This window comes from Helicoverpa armigera, chromosome 8 (assembly GCF_030705265.1).
Source record: "Helicoverpa armigera isolate CAAS_96S chromosome 8, ASM3070526v1, whole genome shotgun sequence".
NCBI classification, from domain to species: domain Eukaryota; kingdom Metazoa; phylum Arthropoda; class Insecta; order Lepidoptera; family Noctuidae; genus Helicoverpa; species Helicoverpa armigera.
Window position 1 is genome coordinate 12,828,800 of NC_087127.1, and position 25,603 is coordinate 12,854,402.

A 25,603-nucleotide genomic window follows, 5' to 3' on the forward strand; every position below is an offset into this window, starting at 1 on the left:
AGGTCATGTCCCACACCATGAAGCTCTTTGAGCGGATCGTTGACTCTCGGCTCCGGCAGGAGTGCATTGTTTCGGATTGTCAGTATGGCTTCCGCCCTGGTCATGGAACCATGGACCCTGTTTTCGCCCTAAGGATCGTGATGGAGAAATACAGGGCGAAGAACACACCTCTGCATTTCCTTTTTCTGGACATGCAGAAGGCCTTCGACTGTGTTCCTCGCATGATGATCCCGTGGGCGCTGCGGTCCAAAGGGGTGCCAGAAGTCTATGTTGACATTATCCGAGACATGTACCGGGATTCCGATTTAGTGGTTCGGACCGCTGTTGGTGACACTACACCCTTCCCTGTTACCGTTGGAGTACACCAGGGCTCCGTCCTTAGCCCGTTTCTGTTCAGCGTGATACTGGACTCATTGTCCGAAAGCATCCGAGATGCGCATGAGCAGCCCCCGTGGTTGCTCATGTATGCTGACGACATCGCGCTGGCAGACGCGGACAAGGGACGGTTGGTGCAACATGGTGCCATGGCGCCTCCACCCGGCCGGGGCAGACTGGGTAGACCCAGGAAATGCTGGCTTGACGTCGTAAGGGATGACATGCGTGCCAATGGACTAACCACCAGGGATGCCGAAGACCGAGCGAAGTGGAGGAGAAGAAGCAGGAAAGCGGACCCCGGGCCCGGAAGGGCAACCGGGACAGCGCTAGGATGATGATGATGGTTCAGGTCCCAACAATGTCAGTATACAAAATACAAATTTGTGCTTTCTTAGTCTTCCTAAATACATCTCTGTATAATATTCTGAAACATTCCTAGTGAGAAGAGACCAGATACTGACGACTAACAGTGTTCTATACATCGTGACTGTAGTTACGTCACCTAAACATTAAAATCAAATTCTTTATCCTAATGGTCCTCCAAGTACTAATAGCAATTAACTTAAACATTACTTAATGAGAAGACTTCAAAAAATAATACTTTGTAGTCATTTGTCTAAGTGTCTGTTATAATAATGTCGTGCGATAACTTTAGCGCAATTAAATATACGCTACTAATTACAAGTGAAGATTCTCAAGTTAGATCCACAGGTTCGAAAAAATACATAAAATTCTATCTACATGTATAATAATATTGATTTTGTAATTACAATTGTTGAGTTAGAAAAAACAATAGAAAATTAAAAGTAATTTGTTTCCGCGATAATATAAAACTTTATGCACCGGTATTATTAGTTTTTCAGTGATAGTTGCAACAATAACTGTTGGTATTTGTGTTTATCCACTGCATTTTTTAAATTTATTTTTTAACACGTAATTTACATTTTATCTGCGATTGTTTTACAAGGTTTTAGTGCTAATATCGTCTCTATAGTTTTACAAAATCCGTGCTAATGTCTGCGAGTGGTCGATTAGTGTCATCCTGACACTAAGCGCCGTCCCGCGCGCCTGTGAGGTAGTGGCTAGTGACATAGTGACAAACTGGTACTTTCTAACATGGGGATTACCGATGAGAAAAATGCGGTTAGGCCTAGTAAGTATGATGTGGATTTATGTTATGTTCTCTTAAAAAATGTATGATAATTGTAAGAGAAAATATGAAAAAAGGAAAGGCTGTACGTACCTATACCATACGCATAATTATAATTTTTAAATAGAAGATTTCAAAGTGCAAATAGTGGGATGATTTTTTTCATCTTCTAACTTTATCGTTATTTATAATAACAAGGTCAAGCAAATGGTATACATCAATGTAACGATAAACTACAATATTTATTTACAAACTAATATGTGACCTCTGGTCACGCTTCGCGTGACCAGAGGGCTGGCTTATTCTTTGGACAAAGAATTAGCATTGCCATTCAACGTGGCAATGCAGCCAGTCTTCTGGGCACGTTTCCGGAGGACAGTGATGCGGAGGAATACTTCGACGCCTGATCGATGCTCTTTTATATTATGTTTTATGTTTATATACATTTTGTATATAGTATTTTATTTTTAGTTTTGTATAAAGATAAGTAGCTTAAGTTTGTATATATATGTGACGTAATTTTCCGTAAACAAATCATTTGACCATTGTTTTCTGAATTAAATGTTCAAATATTCATAAATGGTAAAATATGAGTTTTCATTAGTTTCACACTTCGTATTTATTATTAGATGTTAGCTATTACAGCTGAAACGACTTAGTTATATGAAATTTGCGGAGACAGCATTTTATTATCCCGGTTCTAATAACAAAAAATTAGTCTATAAGTTCCCACTTGATGCAACACAATATTGCGTATAGCCTATTTCAAGTTATTTGAGATATAGGTTTCGCAAAGTAAGGCCATTTTCATGTAATAAGTTCAGCATTATTGGCGTCCACTGGGCACACTTCCAAACTCTGTTCTTCTGTCAAATAATCGTTCATAAAAATCACCCAAAATACAATTTCTACTACACACTACTGATTAACTATAACAGCTTGTATTTTATCTATTCATTTTAACGGAAATATAAATAGATAAACTACTGGCAACTTACTGTACTCACAGACTGGCCATTAGCAGTTTACATATTTCTTCTTGACATGAAAATTGTTTTCTATAGGGATCATTCAACTATGTATACTATGCTTACTATTCATAAAAGCTTTACGTATTATTAAGCCATCATCTTCTTACTGACATTATCTTGATCCATCTTAATCTTATTATTATCATTTCTGCATTGATTCATCCGCTTTGTGATCGCTTATTGATTCGTATTGGACAGGCGAGCCATTAATTTGTAAGTAAATATTGTTCATGAGGAAATTATTATGTCGCTAATGTTACAATAACCCATTTGTTTTGATCTATTCGTTTGTGATCTCCAGTTACATACAAGTTAACAACAATATGTGGTACACAAAGCACACACTATAAGTCCACCTAACATGGAAAACTTTTTATAATACACCATTTTTAGACACAATTAATGCAATCGGAAACCATCACTATGAGTTTGATAAACAACTTTTTTACAAAAAATAAAACTGACTTCCAAAAACAATAAAATCCCAAAATAAATAATTTTTATTGCATCGGTCTAAAAGTCGGTGTCTAATGGTTGTCCTTAAGTTAATTTTGCCACCTCCGCTTTTTGGGAAATGGGTTAAAAATGGCTTTTCTAAATACAGAGTAATAAAGAAGAGGAAAGAACTTATGGAACAGTCCAACCACTGTGACGTTTAAAAAAGCTTGTACTTTAAAGGCCTGAATTAAACAATATGATGACGATGATGAGACTCATTGCTATACCATTTCCACGTAATTCCAGAGGGTCTGGGCGTTCGTCACGCGCAGACGTTGCTGCTGTTCTTCGGCATGCTGTTCGCGTTCACCATGCGCGTCAACATGAGCATGGCCATCGTCGACATGACCGACGAGAGGAAACCCGATGTGAGTCACTTCAGAGACATTCACAATGTTCAGCATGTACAGCTTGTACAAACTTGTCCTCCTCCAAGCCGGTTATCAGCCACAGTGGCTGGTCTCATGTAAGGAGATTATCCAACTGAACAGGACATATTATAGTGCACAAGCATTTGCGCAGACACAAGTCTACTCTCATAACCCGATGGGACGGTAATCCGACACGTCCGGAGAGAGATCAGGCGCAGGACTCTTTGCTCCCTTATGTACTCCCTTATGTAATCCTTTATGTACTCCCTTATGTAATCCTTTATATACTCCCTTATATAATCCTTTATGTACTCCCTTATGCAATCATTATCTACTTCCTTATTTTTTATTTTTTTATTTATTTATTTGATTCAGGCAACTAGGGCCCATAGAAAGTACAATACACAAATATCAATTAACATTAAAATAATTATAAACTAATACATACAAAAATAAATCGTCAAAACAATATCTATTTGTTTACACGAATAGGCGGTGTCGTGTTGCACTGCGTGGTGTCGCGTAGCCTCCCGCGGAATCGCCGGAAAACGACACCTTTCGGCCAAAACGCTTCTTGGAACATGTCGAGATGCTGAGTCGGCACACGTACCACAAACGATTTGAAATTTGTGTTGTGTCTCGGCTCCAACTTCTCGACTTATGTACTCCCTTATGTACTCCCTTATGTAATCCTTTATGTACTCCTTTATGTACTCCCTTATGTACTCCCTTATATACTCCCTTATGTACTCCCTTATGTTCTCCATATGTATGTGTATGTATGTGCTCGCGCAAGTTTTACATTTTAATTTCATTAGTTATATTGTTTCTAATACGATTTCTGAACGCATCTTTTCTAAAAATTTTATACTTCCGCAACCGCACAGTATGAGTTGGCTATCCTTCCCTTTCCCTCCTATCCCGCTACAATACATCAGAAAGAGAAGGAAGATGCGCCGCGCGCACCAACTCTCGGCGCGACTAGCGCCGCAACGCTCCCGCCGTTGTATTCCGAAAACTTTCGAATCACCGCGACACCGCTCCGCATTTTATGTGAAAATAAATAAAATAACCGCACCGCTTCATCTCAAACCGCTTAAAATCTGTGTTAGTGTAGCCGGCACACAAGAACTAATCGTGAGTGACAGTGTTTTTAACCTACGCGTAGTGGAAACAGCATCGCAGGCCTGCAACAACGTGCTCGTCCACCATCCAGCGCAAGTAAGTCCTTTTTCCTTTCACCAAACCCCTTTAGCTTCACTCATACTGTGTCTCGGTTAGCCTAATCCCCGACGAAGCTATTTTCCCGCATCCGCTACGGTCCTTCGATACAGCCCACCATACGGGCATGGTGGTGTAACAACACTGCACCACCATTTTTTCTGGTCCAAATCGACCCGGATCCCAAGAATCAGCGATCTTTTCTCATTATTTTCCCGCATTCTATAGGTCTTTTACCTGGGCTTTAGGTCTAAATACCTATTTTCGTAAAATCGTCATATTGTACGCGTGCATTCTCGAACATTCCCGCTAGGTACTTACCTACTTGTTTGACTGAGAACTACTGTATCAACTTAATACCTACTGCATTGTAATAGCATAGGTAAATACCACTAATATTAGTAAATTCCTTCAGTTAACATAAGTACAAACTTATATTTCAACCGCATTCTTTTGTTTAGTCAACAGCTAAATACCTATTTTACACGCCATCTTTTCTTATTATTCCTTCCTACCTACCAACATGGAGGATATCAAAATAAAAGTTAAAATACTGCAAGCTAAAAACAATGCTATTTACGAACGTTTAACTTCATTGTATGAATCTTCTAAGAAAATAAATATAACTAATATGGAGCTTCGTTCTGCGGAGATATTCATGGCAGACACGGAGATTCTTTCTGTAATCCGCCAGGAATTTAGTTCCAACCTTGATAAACTAAACGCATACCTTTTACAATTAAATCCTGATCATACAGTCGAATATAGTAGCCTCATCTCATTCGACGGTGTTTACACTCGGGTAGAACGAGTTCGTTCTCTTATCATGACTTGTCGTTCAAAATCGTCGACAAGCTCAACGTCGCACGAGAGCGCCGCGCAAAATAAAGGTGTAGTCAAACTACCACCGATTCACATTCCTTCCTTTGATGGTAAAATAAATAACTGGCCGGTTTTCTATGAATCATTTAAATCAAATATCCACAATAACTCTAATCTTACAGATTCCCAACGAGTTCAATATTTAGTAGGTAGTCTCAAAGGCAACGCTTTACAAATTACCGCCGGAATTATTCCGTGCGGAGAAAATTACTCAGCTATTTGGGACAGTTTAGTAAAAAAATACCAAGATAAACGGGCACTTGGTTCGCATTATCTTTCTAATATTTTCAATATTAAACCCGCAATTAACAATTCTATTTCATTGAATAATTTCATAGAAAGTTTTCACGCGTCAGTTTCAGCTTTAGAACAATTACAGATCAAAGACCTAAAAGATTTTATTTTATTAAATTTAGCTTTGAAAAAATTAGATCCTGCTACAGTACAATTATTTGAAATGCATATGAGAGATGAGGAGATTCCTACTTACACGGATTTCGTTGAATTTATAAAATCGCAAGTTAAAATATTAGATCGCACAACATCATCTCGATACGCTCTAGTGAGTAATCACCCTAATAAAAGTATTTCTCCCGCGCCGCGTACTCAGTCACGTGATACTAGCACGGTACATACTTTCGTTACTTGTGACAATAATAACCAGTCTTGTTTGTATTGCAGTAAACATGATCATTTTAAACTTTATATTTGTCCATCTTTTCAATCGCTTTCACCCAATTCGCGTTTGGATTTTATTAAAACCAAACGGGGATGTGTAAACTGTCTTAGTGCTACGCACACTGCTTCACAGTGTAAATCTATACATACTTGTAAACAGTGTAATAAGAAGCATCATTCACTTTTACATCTTGATAATAATAACTCGCAAACGCAGCCTTCTCGCGCGCCCACGGTTGAGTCGGCCGTCGCTGACGCTAGTTCCGCGACCTCGCAACAGGTGGCGCTATGTGCATGCGCTAGCGTAGGTAAAACACCGCGTTCTACAATACTTCTTTCGACTGCGCAAGTATACGTGGACACCAAACATAATAAATACATTTCTGTCAGATGTTTAATAGATAATGCTTCTCAAAATAATATAATTACGTCCGCTTGTTGTAAAAAACTGCAATTAGATATTAACCCGCTTTCAAATTCATTTATAAAGGGCGTTGGAACCTCATCGCGTCCTATCTTAGGTTACGTTGATATAACTGTTTCCGCGAAAAATAAAACAGTTTCTTTCAAAATTACCGCGCTTGTTGTCGATTGCATAACAGATAACTTACCATCTCACTTTGTTGACACTTCTACAGTGCAACATTTGTTCGATTTACCGCTCGCTGACCCACTATGGCATATACCTGGTGAGGTGGAATTGCTACTAGGGGCAAAGCTGTTCCCGTATTTATTATTAAATAACAAAATTATCTCACCTACCGCGCCGTCCGCTATTGAAACCGTGTTTGGTTACATTCTTATGGGTGAGGTGCCCGTTAGTTTATCTAACAAAAATTATAGTCCCGCATCCAGTGAATTAAATACTGCCTCATATTTTTCTACCGCATTAAACATCGATAATACTCATTGTTTTCTTACTTTAGAAGAATCTTTACATAAATTTTGGAACATCGAAGAAGTACCTTCAAAATCTTTCATGAGCCCTGCCGAACTTGAGTGTGAGCAGCTGTACGCTTCTTCTGTGTCACGCGACGCTAGTGGTAGGTATTGTACCGCGTTACCTTTTTGTAAAAATCCAGATTCACTTGGAAATTCTTATGCTGTCGCTTATCGACGTTTTATTCATTTAGAAAATACTAAACTTCGCGACCCTGCTTTGCGCGATAGTTATAACAAAATAATTAAAGAATATCTCGATCAAAATTATTTAACGGAAATTACGTCTAGTTCCTCTGATAAATCAGTAGGTTATTATATACCGCATCACCCTGTTATTAGAGATGATAAACAAACCACAAAAGTCCGCATTGTCCTTGACGCAAGTGCTAAGTCTCACAATGGCGTGTCATTGAATGATCTGTTGCATACAGGGCCGAATTTACAGGCTGATATATTTTATTACTTTTAGATTTCCGATTGTTTCCTATAGCAGTTACATCTGATTTAAAACAAATGTATCTTCAAGTGGCTGTTATTGATGAGCATAGAAAATACCAAAAAATATTATTTCGCTTTAATACCGCAGAACCTATTCGCGAGTTTCAATTTAATCGCGTCGCATTTGGTCTGAAGTCCAGTCCCTTTCTAGCCATGCGCACTGTGCGCCAGCTATCAGAGGATGAAAAACATCGTTTCCCTCGCGCATCCATCGTTGCTTCGCATGATCTTTACATGGATGACCTGGCTTATTCTATTCCATCACTGGAGGAAGCCAAGGTTCTTTCCGCTGAACTCATCGACTTATTTAAGGCCGGGGGCTTTGACCTTGTGAAGTGGGCAAGTAACTCTCCGGAACTACTTGATGCCGTTCCACATTCTAACCGCTCTTCCATTAACTTCTCTGATGGGGACAATATAAAAATTCTCGGACTCAAATGGATTCCTTCTGAAGATTGTTTCACTTTTACCACATCTGACTTAGATAAACGTTGCACTAAACGATCCATACTTTCCACTGTTGCTCGTCTGTGGGATGTTCTAGGTTTTGTTGCTCCTGTAGTTTTATTCGCGAAGCTACTTATTAAAGAATTATGGAAATTAAATACGGATTGGGATGAGACTCCGCCCGATTCTATCGTGCATCTCTTCCAGCAATTTAGTGAGCAATTGCCTTTACTTTCTACGCTAAAGATACCGCGTCACGTAGCCGTTTCTATGGGTTGCGTGATTAATATAGTAGGTTTTGCTGACGCCAGCATGAAGGCATATGGCTGCGTCATATACTTACATGTCACTGATACAAATGGTAACACACACGTATCTTTGGTGTGTGCTAAATCCAAAGTCGCACCTGTTAAGGTCATATCTCTGGCTCGTCTAGAGCTATGTGCCGCTCTTCTTTTGTCAAAATTAATTAAACTAGTTTATGACACTTACCGCTCCCGTACCGCTATTAATAATATATTTGCCTTTTCCGATTCTACTATTACGCTTTCATGGATTCATTCCTCACCGCACAAATGGAACACTTTTGTCAGTAACCGCGTCGCTAAATGTCAAGAAAATCTTGATCCTAAATATTTTTATCACATTAACGGTAAAGAAAATCCTAGTGATTGTCTGTCTCGAGGTCTTCTACCTGAACAGATTTTAAATCATGATTTATGGTGGCATGGCCCTGAGTGGCTTATGCTCCCAACCGCTGAGTGGCCTATCACTCCTTTTGTGTCTTCATGCAACGAACAATTACCTGAATTTAATAGTAAAACTTTAACGTTAGTTACTACCGCTTCTGAAATCAATTTAATATATAACCTTTCTCAAAAAATTTCCTCGCTAAATAAAATATTACACATAATAGTATACATTCTGAGATTTTTGCGCCTTATTCCTTATGACAAATTACAAAAGGTTATTACTGTACGCGAGTTAGCTGCCGCTGAGACTTATTTGATTCGTTGCGTTCAACGACATCACTTTAAACATATCTACGATGAAATTAACAATAAAAAACTTTCCACACAATTTAAAAAACTCGACCTTTTTATTGACGAGCAGGGTATAATTAGAATCGGAGGCAGGCTTTCCAATGCTGATATTCCCTATGAGGCTCAGCATCCCGCACTCTTGCCAAAAGGCGATACATTTACACATATTCTAATAGATTATTATCACCGCGTTCATTGTCACACTGGCGCAAATGTTTTGACTTCTCTTTTGCGACAAAAATATTGGATTCTCTCTTCTAGAGGTGTTATAAGAAAGAGATTACATGCTTGTAACTTCTGTTTTAAACTTTCTCCTTCTCACTCCAGCCCAAAAATGGCTGATTTACCCGCTTGTCGCGTACAAGAGACTAAAGCTTTTGTTCATACGGGTGTGGACTATGCTGGTCCCATCAAAATAACTTTATGTAGACGCCGCGGTCAAAAAAGTCAAAAGGCTTACATATGCCTATTCATTTGTTTTGTTACCAAGGCAGTTCATATTGAATTAGTCACAGACTTATCATCTGATACATTTATCTCCGCTTTTAAAAGATTTATTTCCCGCAGAGGACCAGTTTCTTGTCTATATTCAGACAACGGAACAAATTTCGTAGGAGCCAAGGCTCAATTGCAAGAATTATTTGCTGACCGCTACCGCATAGACTGGAAAATGATTCCACCCCGCGCTCCCCACTTTGGAGGGTTGTGGGAATCTAATATAAAATCTATAAAAACTCATTTATACCGCGTTATTGGTTCCCAACTTCTTACCTATGAGGAGCTTTCGACTGTTCTCACCGAGATTGAGGCAGTTCTAAACTCGAGACCGCTTTGTGTCCTGAATGAGGATCCGTATCCAGAACCGCTTACCCCCGCGCATTTTATAATGGCTTCTCCATTAACTTCCTTGCCTGTCGTGGATGTTCCCGACACAACGAAGTCTCTAACTTGCCGCAAGAAATTACTTGACCAAATGATTTGTAGCTACTGGAAACGCTGGCGTATAGAATATTTACATAATCTTCAAGTTAGACAAAAATGGTTGAATGCTGTAGACAATATTAAAATTGGTACAGTGGTTCTCATACATCAAGATGATCTTCCTCCTTTACGTTGGCCAATGGGTGTAATAACCGAAGTTTTTCCCGGCAAGGATGGGACAACCCGCGTAGCCATGGTGAAGACATGCAGTGGCTCTTTCAAGAGACCTGTGGTCAAACTATGTCCTTTACCATCTCAATAATATTACCGCGTAATCCTAAATTAATATTAGCTTACTTTACTCAGTATACTTACTTTCAATTTCTTTAATTTCCTTTTGAGCATATTGCATATCCTCAAAGCCGGGGAGAATGCTCGCGCAAGTTTTACATTTTAATTTCATTAGTTATATTGTTTCTAATACGATTTCTGAACGCATCTTTTCTAAAAATTTTATACTTCCGCAACCGCACAGTATGAGTTGGCTATCCTTCCCTTTCCCTCCTATCCCGCTACAATACATCAGAAAGAGAAGGAAGATGCGCCGCGCGCACCAACTCTCGGCGCGACTAGCGCCGCAACGCTCCCGCCGTTGTATTCCGAAAACTTTCGAATCACCGCGACACCGCTCCGCATTTTATGTGAAAATAAATAAAATAACCGCACCGCTTCATCTCAAACCGCTTAAAATCTGTGTTAGTGTAGCCGGCACACAAGAACTAATCGTGAGTGACAGTGTTTTTAACCTACGCGTAGTGGAAACAGCATCGCAGGCCTGCAACAACGTGCTCGTCCACCATCCAGCGCAAGTAAGTCCTTTTTCCTTTCACCAAACCCCTTTAGCTTCACTCATACTGTGTCTCGGTTAGCCTAATCCCCGACGAAGCTATTTTCCCGCATCCGCTACGGTCCTTCGATACAGCCCACCATACGGGCATGGTGGTGTAACAACACTGCACCACCAGTATGTGTAATGACTTAGTTTTGAGAAGTTGTAATTATGTTAGTATCTAAAAGATGGATAAACTGAAGTCAATACTAAAAAAATAATTTTAATATTTTTCATTACAATTTTTATATCCCTGTTGTTTTTCTCTACTAACACTAAACGCCCATAAAATTATTAACATTACATACAATAAAATTATCTTGAGGCTATTTAAAACATCTAAACAAATATTGTGTTGTATGTCTTGCAAAAATATAATCTTATCTGTCAAGTCAATTAATTGGCTCGTAAAATTAAAACTGGAAAGATAAGAGGAATAAATAAAGAGTTATCTCACTACTGAATGATAAAATAGTAAACTTTTGTTAAGAACTAAACAAAAAACTATCGCGACGCAGTCTGAATGACTTTAATCTTGACAAAGGTGAGAAGTGTTGGAGAGCAATAATCTTAGGTCAAACTCACCACGTGAGATTTCATACCAAAATAAAATAATCAACAGCTTAATGAATATCATTTTATTACTTACTAGCTTCTGCCCGCGACTTCGTACGCGGATAAAGTCCCTTATGCCAGCGACTACGGGGTCAGCAAAATCAAAGATCTGAACCGTCTGATATTGAATTTTAAGGGCCCGTTGACTTGAAAACAACGGAATACGCATAGCCATTAGAAACGTTCCATATACTTAATTTTTGTACTTCAACGGCAAAAGCACAGCAGACTAAACAAAACGCTGAGAACTGAACCGCAAAAGACGTGACCATAGGGATAAAAGTAGTGATTCTAATTAGTCCGCATTTAAGTTGTGTGTGGCAAAAATATTACACGTATAAATACGTTAAAAAACATTAAATGTTACTGAGATAACAAAGTCGTGATGACTTAGTGGAAGTCGTGGTGGTTTAGTGGGTAGAGAACCAATCTCTCAAGTATGAGCGTACGTCTTTGATTCCAGGTCTGGCAAGTACCTGCCAATGCAACTTTTCTAAGTTCGTATGTACTTTCTACGTATATTTTGGATACCAATGACCGCTTTTTGGAGGCGTCCCCTCCAAATAACGGTCATTGGTATCCATAAACTATAGGTTCCGGCTGTCATTGAACATTCTTGGCAGTCGTTATGGGTAGTCAGATGCCAGTAAGTCTGACCAGTTTTACCAAGGGGTATTGGGTTGAGCGGGTAACTGGGTTGTGGAGCTCAGATAGGCAGTCGCTCCTTGTAAAACACTGGTACTCAGTTGCATCGTGACTGGAAGTCGACTCTAACATAATTGGGACAAAGGCTCTTGAGATAATAACGACAATAATAATGAGATATAAGCACCGCAGGATATCTGAGGCTGATGACAGGGAGTAGCGACCCCGCGGGGCTATACATACTGAGTTCTCCAGGGAGAGTATACTGTCCCCCATCTCCGGCCGGTCGGAGTGAACCATGACGGGGGTAGGTCTCACGCCTCTGGCTTGGCTTGGCCGTCCAGAGTGGAGTCGCTAGAGCAGGGTTAGTAGCCCTGCTCGGAGGATAGGTGCCTCGTGGTAAGTGACCCACAGGGAGCGCGTAATCTGCGTTTAAAATCCGCCGAGGTATCCTCACACTTCAGCCGCTCATATCCCAAGTAGTTTTCATCAACAGTTAGCAATGGTATAGCACAGAACCGGGGATTGTCTTTTTTTTAACGACGTCCACCGGGGATTGTCCTCGGGTTCATTTCTATAGTGTATAAAGGAATAATCGTCGGTTTTGTTTCACCATTTCATTAAAGTTGTCTCAAAAGGGCTTCAGAGTGTTGGCTTCGGCCCCACGTTTGCCTCCCAAAAATTCGGAACTCTGTAGTCCCGAGGTCTGGAAGAGACATACAAAATAATAATGAGATATAACGCAACAAATTTGGAGAGTGGGCGCTCGTGACGCCACGTCTAGGTATGTAAAATTTGTACTAAGCAGTGACTTAACACAAAATTCAAGTTATATCTTCGTTATTATTTGTTTGTGAAAAGGAGAAAAGAAAAAATACGTGTCCATTATTTTAGGATTATCTAAAAGACGGACTAATTACTTTTTTTGATTCACCATACCACCTATTTCATAACATTCATTTCTATCTATAGGTACATTTCAAGTGTAGTATTGCTCTTGAAGTTCCACATCAGGTGTTCCAGATCTTCGATGTATATACGTCAATAGAGAGTGCTTATCAGGTTGAACCACTTTTGCTAAAACGTCATATCTTAATATGCTATTGTCTAGCTGGGCTCCTGGAGTTCCACATCAGGTGTTTTAGATCTTCAATTTGTATAAGTCAATAGAAAGTGCTTATCAAATTGAACAACTTTTGCTAAAACGTCATACCTGTATATGGTACAGAAAAGCTGGGCTCTTGGGGTTCCACATCAGGTATTCCAGATCTTAAAATTTATTATCTCAGCTGAAAATGCTCATCATATGAAACAATTTTTGCCACGGCACCATTTTTGTATCTCTTATAGTTTTGTTGGTCTGTTGGTGTTCTGCATCAGGTCTTCAAGTTTCGAAGATAAATTATAGCCTATATGTTGACCAGGCTTAATACTGATACAACACAGAAAAAATCATTGAAATCCGTTCAGTAGTTCCGAAGATTACCGTGTACAAACAAACAGACATACAGACATACAGACAGAATTTTTTTTTGGATTTGTGCTCCATTACCGTTTCTAAACCCCACCCAATTATTATTTTTTTAAATATATTCAATGTACAGACACAGTTTTTTTACAGATTTATTATATGTACTAGCTGTTGCCCGCGACTTCGTCTGCGTGGGCAATTTGGAATTGTCAAAATACTACTTATGCCGTAGCGTAGGTGTATTCTATTACAATATAATTAGGATTACCACTTAGCAGCAGCACGGGTTGATCAATCAAGGTGGTGTCGACGATGTGTGACTATTTATCTAAACAAAAGAAGTAAAGTTTGTGACGTTGAGGAAATCTCTGGATCTAGTCAACCGATTTGGAAAATTATTACGTAATCCTAACTAATATTATAAATGTGAAAGTAACTCTGTCTGTCTGTCTGTCTGTCTGTCTTTTCTTCACGCCTAAACTACTGAACCGATTTGTGTGAAATTTGGTACAGACATAGTTTGGAACTTGAGAAAGGACATAGGATAGTTTTTATTTCAAAAAAAAAAATTAAAAAAAAAAAAATATTCCGGACATATAGCGCAATCTATTGGTCAAACCAAAAATATGCCGGAAGTCACTATTCCATGCGAACGAAGTCGCGGGCAAAAGCTAGTTCTCACATAAAACAAAGGTCTGACAAAGTTGTCATTTGTACATTTTCTGCAGCAGCTGCGACAAATCAGGAGCCAGAAAGTCTGTCAAACAGTTTTACTTACCATGGATAACGCGGTGTCTAGTTAACTGGGTTGAAGAGATCAGATAGGCACTCCAAGTAAACATTGGTACTCAAAAAGATTCGGTTTGACTGGAAGCCAACACCCACACAATTGAGGAATAGCTGGGTGGATGATGACTGAGTCATCAGGCAAGCGCATAGTTTCACTACTTGTACTTCGGGGATTTTCTGTGCACTCACTCACTATGTTATGTTGGAATTCCATCGAAATGTTTGCATTAGTTCTCGATCGGGTAAAGTATACGTCCGAGAGAGTAAGTCCAATTCGTGTGTTGGCACTTGAAGCCTGCAGTTCTTCCAAGATTTTCAAAATGTACGCTCGCAATTTGTCATTTCTTGGTGGAGCCAGCAGATCAGAAGAAACATAAGTGCTGTGTATACTGTGCGTCACTACTGCACAACGGTAAAATTTCGTCTTTATAAATAGCACAAACGTTCGCTCTCTTGCGGAGGACGTTTAAATACCATATTATGTGTCACACGTAGGTAAACAGGACAACAGTATATTATCATCGAACCACTTTCAAAGATCTGATGAGCGATCAGACCAGAACTGACTTGATCGCCTAGAGAAAATCAGAGCTCTATGAAGCGATCATTCGCTTTGGTTCCTACTGTTATTGTGGTTTTTGAAAATGTATTCAATTAACCAACGATGAATATAATTCTTAGCCGGCCAACTCTTTTGACTTCTCGAAAATCATAACGTTGGTTTTTGTGCAATGCACAAACGGAAATTCGATATATTACACATTCGATGTTCACACTTCTACAGAATTGATATTAAAAGGTTTGACAACGGGCTATAGTAGCGTAGTTAAACTAACTGAAACAATTTTAGTGATCCTTCAATAAAGTTAGAGAAGCGGGTGTGCGTGATGAACATTAAGAGTTGGTAAATACGTGATGAAGATGACCTAATTCATTACTATTCTAATTTGTTCATGTATCACAAAACTCAAGTTAAGGTGGAGAAAAGGATTACCAAGCTCCCAAAGGCCTGGGCATTTGCAACACGTTGCATGGCATCCTGGAAAGTTACGTAATTCTCAGCCATCAATTTGAGCAGCGTGAGGGAGTGTCAGGCTTTGGCCCTAGTGGGCCTCACAGGGGTTTGCTGAATCTCCTTGAGGGGCGCGTGAAATAACGGGTCTCCCAGAAGCCGGAAGGTCGATGACCCACTCAAAACTAATCGCTCACGCCTACGGTGGCCGGGAGTCGTCTCTCGACATCCGGCTTTCGTGGTGTCTTACCGCAGTGGCTGGGATGAGAGTTGGGAATTTTCAGTCGCTCCGCCGCCTCATTCTTTGTCATCCCATTTCTTCTCGCTCCAGATCATGGTTTAAACCGGGGCCGGGTGCGATAGGTCGCACAGTCCGCACAGTGGTGACACCCGGGCGCCACCTCCATGAGATCAGAGTTGGGAATGTATGTTTGCAAAAACTAATAGAACATTTAGCGAAAACACGTTTGATAGTAATTCTGTCTTTGTAACTGAATAATATAAATGATATAAATGTAGCTATATAAAAGATGTTTTTTTAGACTCAGTCCGTGGGTCTGACTGTGACTGTTCGTAATTGTGAACGGTGTATTTGTGATATAATTCTTAGCTCGATAATTTGTGATCAGAAGTTGAAAGCAAGTATGTCTCTGGCCTGCGACGCGTAATTTGTACGTTTTCAAAACGAACGAACTCTTGTCTTCTGTTGACATCTTGTTGACGTATTGTGACAGGTAGTTATTCCCATTGATGTTAATTTTAGAAGTGACACAATGTTTTCGGTCGTATTTTGCCTACATTCTTCATTACTCAAAAAGTATATTAATAAGGACCTTCTATTTATATTTATGTAAGTGAATTCAAAATAATGTAATATATTAAAACCAGGAACTTATTCTTAAGGATGTTTGAATGTTAATTACAATGTTTTTTTTTATAATAATAACATCTTAGACTCGCAATGCACTTTCAGTGTTATGCATGTTTGTTATTGGATGAAATGAATGGATATTCATGTTTATGAGAGGTATAGATTATATTATGTCAGAACAACATATGTAGACTTTTTAAGAATGTGGGGAAGTTCATAATTTCTTCGGGACGTGGGTGCCGTTCCCATGGGAACTACTGCCCGCACCGGGATAAACTATACCCTATGTTACTCGCAGATAATGTAGCTTTCTAATGGTGAAAGAATTATAAAAATGTCCCTGATGATGCGCTGATATTTCTTGTAGTGTTTTTATAGTAGCGAAATACACACGTTGTCATATATTTTTTTCTTGAAAGTAAGAACATACCATGACAAAGTGAAGTCTGTTTTCATTGATATTTTACCTCCTATCAGTTTTATGGCACATCTGTTTCTGCATGATTTTCTTCATCTATAATTTTAGGATATCATTTCTTTAAATTCAGTTTTTTGCTCAAGTTACTTATAAAAGCGTTATTTTCTATGTAAAGATTGATAATAGGCCGATAAACTTACAAAGTTCAACATTCAAATATGTGTCATTATTGCACCCGCTGTTGCAGAAACGTTAACAGAAATTATCGTTCATTGCTCATCCCCTGTAGGTGATAGCGTGATAATATATATCCTATATGTTGAACCGGCCCCCAGGTAATATTCATGCAAAATTTGATTTAAATCTATGCAGTACTTTTCGAGTTCAGTGAGACCAAACATACAGACAAACAGACAAACAGACAAACAGACAAAAATTCTAAAAACTATATATTTGGGTTCAGAATCGATAATAGATCACCCCCCAAGTATTCTTTTAAAAAAATATTCAATGTACAGTTTTGACTTTCCTATCATTTTATTATATGTATAGATATAGATTTAACTCAATGAAATCTACCTACGTGGAAAATTTTGTAACAAGATAAATCCAGTCATAATTGTGCTAAAATAACTGAACTCAGATAGCAGTTAAATAATATGAAATAATAACAATGTTTTTATGACTTGTTCTTTCATAATGAAGTGAACGTGTACAGTTGGGAAAATTACTTAATTGCACCTCACGCGTTATCTTAAGCTTTCGCAAATAATTTTTAATACCAAAATTTTAAATCCTCACTGAAATTATTTAAGACACAAGAACCTTTTTAAATCTCTGGCTTCTGCCAGCGGTTTTACCCGCATCCCGTGAAAATTTCAGCACGAACCCGGGAAAAAGTAGCTTTCCTCGAAAAATGGGCTTCTGAGTCTGTAAGAGTTTTCAAATCGGACTAGTAGTTTCTGAGATTATTGCATTCAAGTAAGCAAACAAAGCAACAAACTCAGGTTTAAAATATTAGTAAAGATTCAGTTCAGAAGGATTGGTGGAGCATGTTATAGCGTAATGAATTGCAGTCGATTTCGATAAGGTAAAATCTATTAATACTCAGTTGTGAACTGCAAATTTCCGGTTTCAGTGATCAGGATTAACATGCTCATAATCTCGTGCGCAGTCGCACGATCTCAGTTATCTATAACACGTGTGTTGTGATGTTATTGTAATGTTATTGATGTACATGTTAGTATGTTACACTGAATTGTTAGAGGTCGTTAGTACTATATTATTTTTTATCTTCAATATCAAGTCGGTCTCTCCAAGACGAAGAAATCAAATTCAACAACATATTTAAAAAATCATGAAGAAGAACGAGTGTTAAAAACTTAGGATTTTGTGTTTATTTTAATATGGTCCATATAATGAGGTCACAGATTTAGGTCAAAAGTCACTCTTATTTATTTATTCTGCTTCTAAGGTCGGCTGGTAATTTTAACGCATTATATCTTTTAATTCTCAGTATACAAACATTTCAGTGGAAATACAATAGACATCGAACATTGTGAAAATAAATCCTTCTTTTTTACACGTACTCGCCTTACAGAAAGTAGGTTAACATTTATAACCCTGGCCATTTCCACTGGTCTTCCTTAGAATGGAAAGTTTATGATGTCAGTCGGACGGTGACGACCTCACCCCGCCCACTTAGATATGGCCGACCTTATCCTGAGTGACGTCACGACGGGCCACTGCGCGCACGCAGTTAGTTAAACTATATATCAAGTACGATATTAGGTTAATTACATTTTCTGACGTAACTGGCACAAAAATATGAACTAGATTTAATTTTGATAGACATAGAAAATCATACAGCTTATTTAATGCAATGGTGAAATGTGCCTCACATATTAGCTCAACTGTTGTTTATCGAATGTTCAATAATGATTCCAGGAAATATCTGATCAGTAGTCGTGGTTAGATACGCTAATTAATCTGTGGATTATAATAATGATGCGCAAAATGTGCAGAGCGCCGTGATCATAGCAATGTATTGTGTTGCTGCGTATTCCAAGTATTCGTAATTAGCTAGACATTATATGCTAATGAGCTATGCAGTTTGCTTTACATGGATGTTATTGTAACATACTCGAGTAATCTACGCTTGATTAGATTTAAAATGTTAACTGTAAATACCAATGCATCCATTAATTATGCGTAATTATCACAAAGTGAGATTTTTCAGCCTTGTCTCAATAAAATCCTGAATATGATTAAAGTCCATATGATAACCTAATGGAACAGTTTCACCTTTACCTGGTTCGGTGATAGTCAGTCAAAATCACTTGTGGTTCAACGATGAACCATTCATAATATCTGTTACTGCTATTTATTTAAAATATCTCTTATTTCGTTATTCATGCAATAACTATAAATTAACTTCCGCCCGCGATTTCAGAATTTGTGCGAATTTGGATTTTTTTGGAATTTGCGCAAAGCAAATAAACATCAAAACTAAATGCCTGCCAAATGCAGGCAACACCGTACACTTACTCGTATATGTTCTGCTATTGCCTGTTCTTTTCTTTTTCCCTCTTTGTGTGGGAAAAAGCCTGTGTCCAGCACTGAAAGAATAACGAAAAGCTGACAATGATATTTGACTGTTTTTCATTGTATCTTCTGCAGCACTTCCCCTGGCCTCACAGCGTGCAGGCTGTGATCCTGTCCTCGTTCTTCTGGGGCTACGTGATCCTGCAGGTGCCGGCAGGGGAGCTTGCTTCCAGGTTCGGTGGCAAGTGGCTGTTCACCACCTCTATTGTCGTCAACTCCGCGATCTCGCTGCTGCTGCCCACGGGGGCTGAATGGGTGAGTGAAAAATAAATTGCCACTTCAGAATATAAGCTATAGCATAGTTATACATTAAAGCGATTATGATTAGAAAGACACACGTAGCACCTGCTAAGTATTTCATGTTAAGTCGCTGGAAAAAAATACTACTGCACTTCATTATCATCATGATCCATCATACATTATTTACCTTTTCTGGCGGCGAGGCATCTTGTGTCTTCTTATGAAAATTAATTTCATATACCTCACCTACGTCCAGTAGGTCACTGTATAATGTAAATATTGCCCACCAGGGTGGTTGGAAGCTGGTGTGCATCTGCCGAGTGCTGCAGGGTCTGACGCAGGCGTTCATCTACCCGAGCACGCACCACCTCGTCAGCCAGTGGATGCCCAAGGAGGAGAAGGGGCTGCTCACCACCACTGTTTATGCTGGTGAGTAAACACTTGATAAATAAAATAATATTAATAGTGTATGCAACCATCCGCTAATTGTGCATTGTAACTTACATTCATAAAATCTATTTAATTAAAAATTAATTGTTATTCGTTAGTCTGATAAAAACTCGAGAACGGCTGGGCCGATTGAGCTGATTTTGGTTTTAAAAGGTTTGTAGAGGTCCAGGGAATGTTTGAACGATACGAAGTTCGCGGGATCAAGCTGCTGATGATTTTAAAGATAAAATCAGAAAATGTATTAAGGTTGCCTATATTTTTTTGCCATTCGGTCCTAAAGCTTTCATCAGATTTATAATGGTAAGTTACTTTAGTCACGTTTGTAAAGTTACAAAATGTAAAAGACACAAGTTAGGCGGAACTCCTGATAAAACTATTACCGCAAACATTTCAATATGCAACATAGTTGTATACTTCAGAATAAACAAGAGAGCTCGTATTAATTTGTGGCCGTCAACAAGTCACAATGAAGTCACCGAGTGCAGTTGCAACGCTGGCATTATGCAGCACAAGTGCAACAACAGATGCATTAACTGCAGTCACAAGTACTACGTAATTGGACGGGTTGCAGCCGGTGCTCAGTTGCACATAAATAGGGTTTGTTACAGACATCATTATGGCACCATAATGGGATACAATGGGAATAATTTGACCAGGAATAGCTTAAGCATGAAATATGCCAAGCTGTCATTATATTTTGTATTGGAAGAAAATACAGATAATTGAAGTGTAGCACGAGTGACACAGTAAATTAATCGTGTGACTCCCTCGTGCCAGACTTCAACATCAAATAGTAAACAAAGTTAATTACCTCACAAACTGCTTTAATTATTTACTTTCAATCAATTCTTTAATTGACTGCGAGTAAATAATAAATAACTCAGTCGAGTCTTTACACACTCAACTATCACAAATTAAAGTAACGAGTGAACATGACACTCGGGCTCAATTGAAACTCAATCAATTACGAGGGCTGTGATTAAGGATTCAAATGATGTTTGCAGGCGGGCAACTGGGCATAGCTCTGCAATTACTGGCATCAGGCTTCCTGGCCACGTCATGGGGCTGGCAGGCTATATTCTACGCGAACGGAACCTTGGGAGCAATCTGGTCGATCACATACATCATATTTGGTGCTGATTCACCAGAATCATCCAAATTCATTTCGGATGAAGAAGTATTGTATATTCAGACTTCTTTGGGAAGAGATGGCGAACAAAAGGTAACTATGACGTGTTTTTGTCTTTGTTTAGAAATGAAATTGATTTCTAAACATCCCCTAAAATATTAGTTCATTTTATCACTACAAAGTATAAAACAAAGTCGCTTTTTCTGTCCCTATATCTCTCCGTACGCTTAAATCTTCAAAACTACGCAACCCTGTTCTCATGCGGTTTTCTTAATAGATAGAGTGATTGAAGAAGTTTTATATGTATAATTACATCCATTAAATTGTGGGGAAATGCTGTTATCCTGTGCGTCGTATCTTATAAAAATCCGTTTTTTTTTACTCTTTCCATTCATTACCTTAACATAAATTAGTATTATATTTTTGCAGAAATACCCGACTCCATGGCGCAGCATCGTGACATCGCTGCCGTTTTGGGCGGTGATCGTGGCGCACTGCGGTCAGAACTGGGGCTTCTTCACGCTCATGACCGAGATGCCCACTTACATGGCCAAAGTGCTCAATGTTGATCTCAAAAATGTAAGTACTATAGTATCCATAGACCCTTAACAGAACAAAAATGCGGAACTTATTGAAACTAAAAAACTATGCCAAGTTAGTGTCCTAAACAACTAGAACTAAGAAGAGCTTCTGAACACGTTTTTAGTAGTAACATTTTCGCTTGTACCTAGATTAAAATTATTCTGCACCCTTCCTTAGACGCTCTGCATACTCAATTTAAGCTAGTATGCTTTGGAAGCGCGCCAAAAAGCTCTCATTCGCATTTATTAGCTTAAGATGAGACATAAGAATATAGCTAATATTATATTGTATATAATTTTTTCAATTTATCTTTCAGAATGGTATGCTATCGTGTCTGCCGTACCTGAGTATGTACTTGCTCAGTTTCGTCATGGGAGCCATGACAGACGTCATCATCAAGAACCAATGGCTGTCAGTGTCAGCTACTAGGAAACTTTTTAATTCTATTGGTGAGTGATGATCAATAACTATGTATCTATCAATATAACGTTTGTTACCGTACATTGTTACTGTGACTATACATTTTTATTGGAACATAGCAACAGGTTTTCGTTACTGCTCTCGATTTCATTATCGACAGAAGTTTACATAAAAACATTCCATTCAACGAATCATCATATCAGGAAACTATGTAATATACCAACTACTATTGAAAAATATGTATTTTTCTTAGGTCTATGGGGTCCAGCAGTAGCCCTGATAGGTCTGTCATATGCGCCTGAAGGAAACATGGCGTTTGCCGTGGCTATGCTTACTCTCGCTGTCGGTATCAACGCCGGCCAGTACACTGGATATATGGTAAGGAAACTGTCTGTTATTTACGTCGATTGATATTTTTATTGATGTTAAGTGTAACTAAGTTACGTTTTTAACGGAATCTAAAATCAATCCAATATTTTAAACTAAACAATCCCATTCACGCGACACCATCCGATTAGGTCCACCATAGACTCAAACGACAAACTGTAAGTAAAGTTGCAAGCTAACGCTGCAACAACTGGCGATGATTAATGGAATGCATCAAGTTTGCACGCTCCACTCATATATCTTCAGAGGCTGTGAAGTGGAAAGCACAGTCGGGATAATATAGGAAGATAAACGACCGCCGCTGTTAAAGAATAAACGTGTACTAGTCAGCATAAACGGTCCCGTGTCTGGGGATACGCGTCAGCCGAGCTTGCTGTCTACACGTTATATATCGTTTTGTTTTATAAACTTTCTCAAGGGAATTTCCTGAAAGATACAAAACATGGCCCTAAATTATTTAAGGCTGACATCTGAATCTACTAACATAATGATAACTAAAAATGTTATACCAAAAAACAATTTGTAAAAGCTCTATTCAATGTTATCTTTTTTTCTCACAACAACTTCATAAACAAGGCTGCAAAGACAGGATATTAAAAGCACAACTAAAGAACTTACCAAAGAAACTGTCCCAGTCAGTTCAATTATACAGGAGCAAGTTTTCCAAACGCTGAAGAAATAATTAATTAATAGTGGTGGCCACAAGACAGTGCCCTGTGGCACGCTTGTTCACTGCTTATGGAATTAAACAAATTACGAACCACAAGGCAGGGGAGGTTAAGTTGGAGATGAAAGTTTCACAGCGCTTGTGTTTGATTTGTACTATTCAGGGTTCACAGTACTCGAAGATGAGAATTTCAAAAATAATTATATGTAAGCCACAATAGATAAGTACCTATAATAAACTTAATAATTTGTTTCTTTCCTTTGTAGTTGGTCCACATAGACCTGGCTCCTAACTTCAGCGGTTGTCTGATGGGCATCACCAATTTCTTGGCAAACATCATCTCTATCATCGCGCCCCTGGTCTGTGGATTCATTGTTCATGATGAGGTAAGGAATTTGTTTCAAAACATTACGTACTCATTTAAAAACCAATAACTTATAAAAACTTTAAGTAAATAGGTACTTAATATAGCATTTTTTAGTTTTTCAAAGTCTAAAACATTTTCAGCAATACCTAAGTTGCAGACCATTCTAAAAATAGTTTTCAATTTACCGTAGCCTGAAGAACATGAAGATAATAATTCTAACAAACTAATATTAATATTTGGTGTTACAGACGGATCCGTCGGAGTGGCGTAAAGTGTTCTTCATAGCCTCAGGAGTGTACTTCTTTACAAACCTGTTCTTCATACTGTTCAGTACATCGGTGAGGCAGCCCTGGAACGAGCCTAAAGTCGACGACGTCGGTACGCGAAAATACACTCTATCTTCATAGCTATTAAGGTGAATTTTGTACGGCTTTTGAAATTAATTAGTTTTTTAATATTTCCAGAAATGAAAGCTCCTGAAGTGAAAGAACCTGAAAAGTCGAAGTTGGATGCGGAATGGAGTCGACGCTGAGCTGGATTTAGTTATATGTATTCGAGTACCTGAATTAAGTTTGATATATTTTTTAATAAAAAGTCATGATTAGGATAATGTTAAATTATTTCTTTTATTTAACCTAGTCCTAGACCTTTTGAAAGTAGACATATATTCTTAAACCAACACTCTGAAGTTCCAACCTTCCAAGAAAATCATAGAATTGTCTCACGTTTCTCGGGTCTGAACGAATTCATCAGTCATTCACACCGAAATGACCATTTCCGCACCTCACGAGACTGTGTATTGTCCTTCCCCAACTCATGTAGCTCTCCATACATAGTTGATGTGCTTCAAACCTGCACTTGGTGGGAATACGAATTACTAGTTCTAAAAATAACTAACAGAAGGTCGTGTATCTTCTTTTCCTTTTTTATTTCGTGTTGTTAACTAGAAAGTTAGGGCAAACTGAAATAGTCAAGAAAAAGTTTTTTTTTCAGTTAATTCTTGATTCATCATTCCCAAATTATGATTATTGAAAACTGACAAGAGGAATGATTAAGAAACAATACAACGCACTTGAATAATCAGCAACAAAAACAAGAGGATGCTCCGATTACACAATTTCGAGTATTACCAAACGATCGATACTCATTGTTTCCGAAGCTTTATTCGTGACCCCAGAATCAAACAGGGCAAATGAATTCTAATGACCTTGACTTGATCTTGAACCTCAGGCGATGTGAACTTGCGAGGTCAATCAGCGAGTTCATTTGCATTCCGATTGGAAATCGTTGATGTGTCGCTTGAGACGCCTCCGAGTGGATTTTTCATTAGTTCTCCGTGCTATGATGAACTCATTTTAAAAATGCGACTAACTTCTCTTAGTCGACACTTGAGACTTGATATCAAATACTTATCAAATGTAGTTTACCAAATCCAAAGATTTTACACGCTTTTTATTAGCTTCACCTGTATGTTTGTATGTTTGTAGGTTTGTATGTTTGTATGTTTGTTTGTAACCGACTTCTTTGGGCGCGATTTTGACCCACTTTAAACGGCCAGATTTCGTTCAAACTTTGTAGGTTTATTGAGGACCGATGACAATACACTAATTTGATAAAATTATTCCATTTTAACCGACTTCCCAAAAAGGAGGAGGTTACACATACACATCGATTACTCCGAGGTTTATAGACCGATTTACGTGATTCTTTTTTTGTTCGACTTGGAATAGCTGCCAGTTGGTCCCATATTCATCAGGTCAGGATCTGATGATGGAAACCCTGAGAAATCGAGGGCAACCTTCAAAACTTGTAGGCATACATAGGGTAAAAACTTGACACTTAGGTGTACGCCTAAAAGCACTATTCAACTGTGAAGATTTGGAGCTGACCTGATGATGGAGACCAGAGAGGGTCGAGGGAACTCGACAACTGAATATGTAAACTACCTCGTGTTTGGGCTTAAATTATTTGTATTGACAAGACCTTTGCA

General features: G+C 38.6%; 1 protein-coding gene across 2 annotated transcripts; it reads left to right on the plus strand.

Annotated features, from left to right (window-relative positions):
• Window positions 1–1,371: 1,371 nt before the first annotated feature.
• Window positions 1,372–24,230, plus strand: LOC110379715 (putative inorganic phosphate cotransporter). Of its 2 annotated transcripts, none has more exons than XM_064035759.1 (11): window positions 1,372–1,528; window positions 3,301–3,422; window positions 19,447–19,626; window positions 19,902–20,040; window positions 21,066–21,283; window positions 21,620–21,769; window positions 22,089–22,221; window positions 22,446–22,570; window positions 23,513–23,632; window positions 23,862–23,991; window positions 24,078–24,230. In XM_064035759.1, the coding sequence occupies exons 1-11, from the start codon at window positions 1,492–1,494 to the stop codon at window positions 24,143–24,145; spliced, it is 1,422 nt and encodes a 473-aa protein (XP_063891829.1). In that variant the 5' UTR covers window positions 1,372–1,491; the 3' UTR covers window positions 24,146–24,230. The 2 variants fall into 2 exon arrangements, with proteins under 2 accessions (XP_063891829.1, XP_063891830.1); XM_064035760.1 differs by having other exon boundaries at window positions 19,519–19,626.
• The last annotated feature ends 1,373 nt before the right edge of the window (window positions 24,231–25,603 follow it).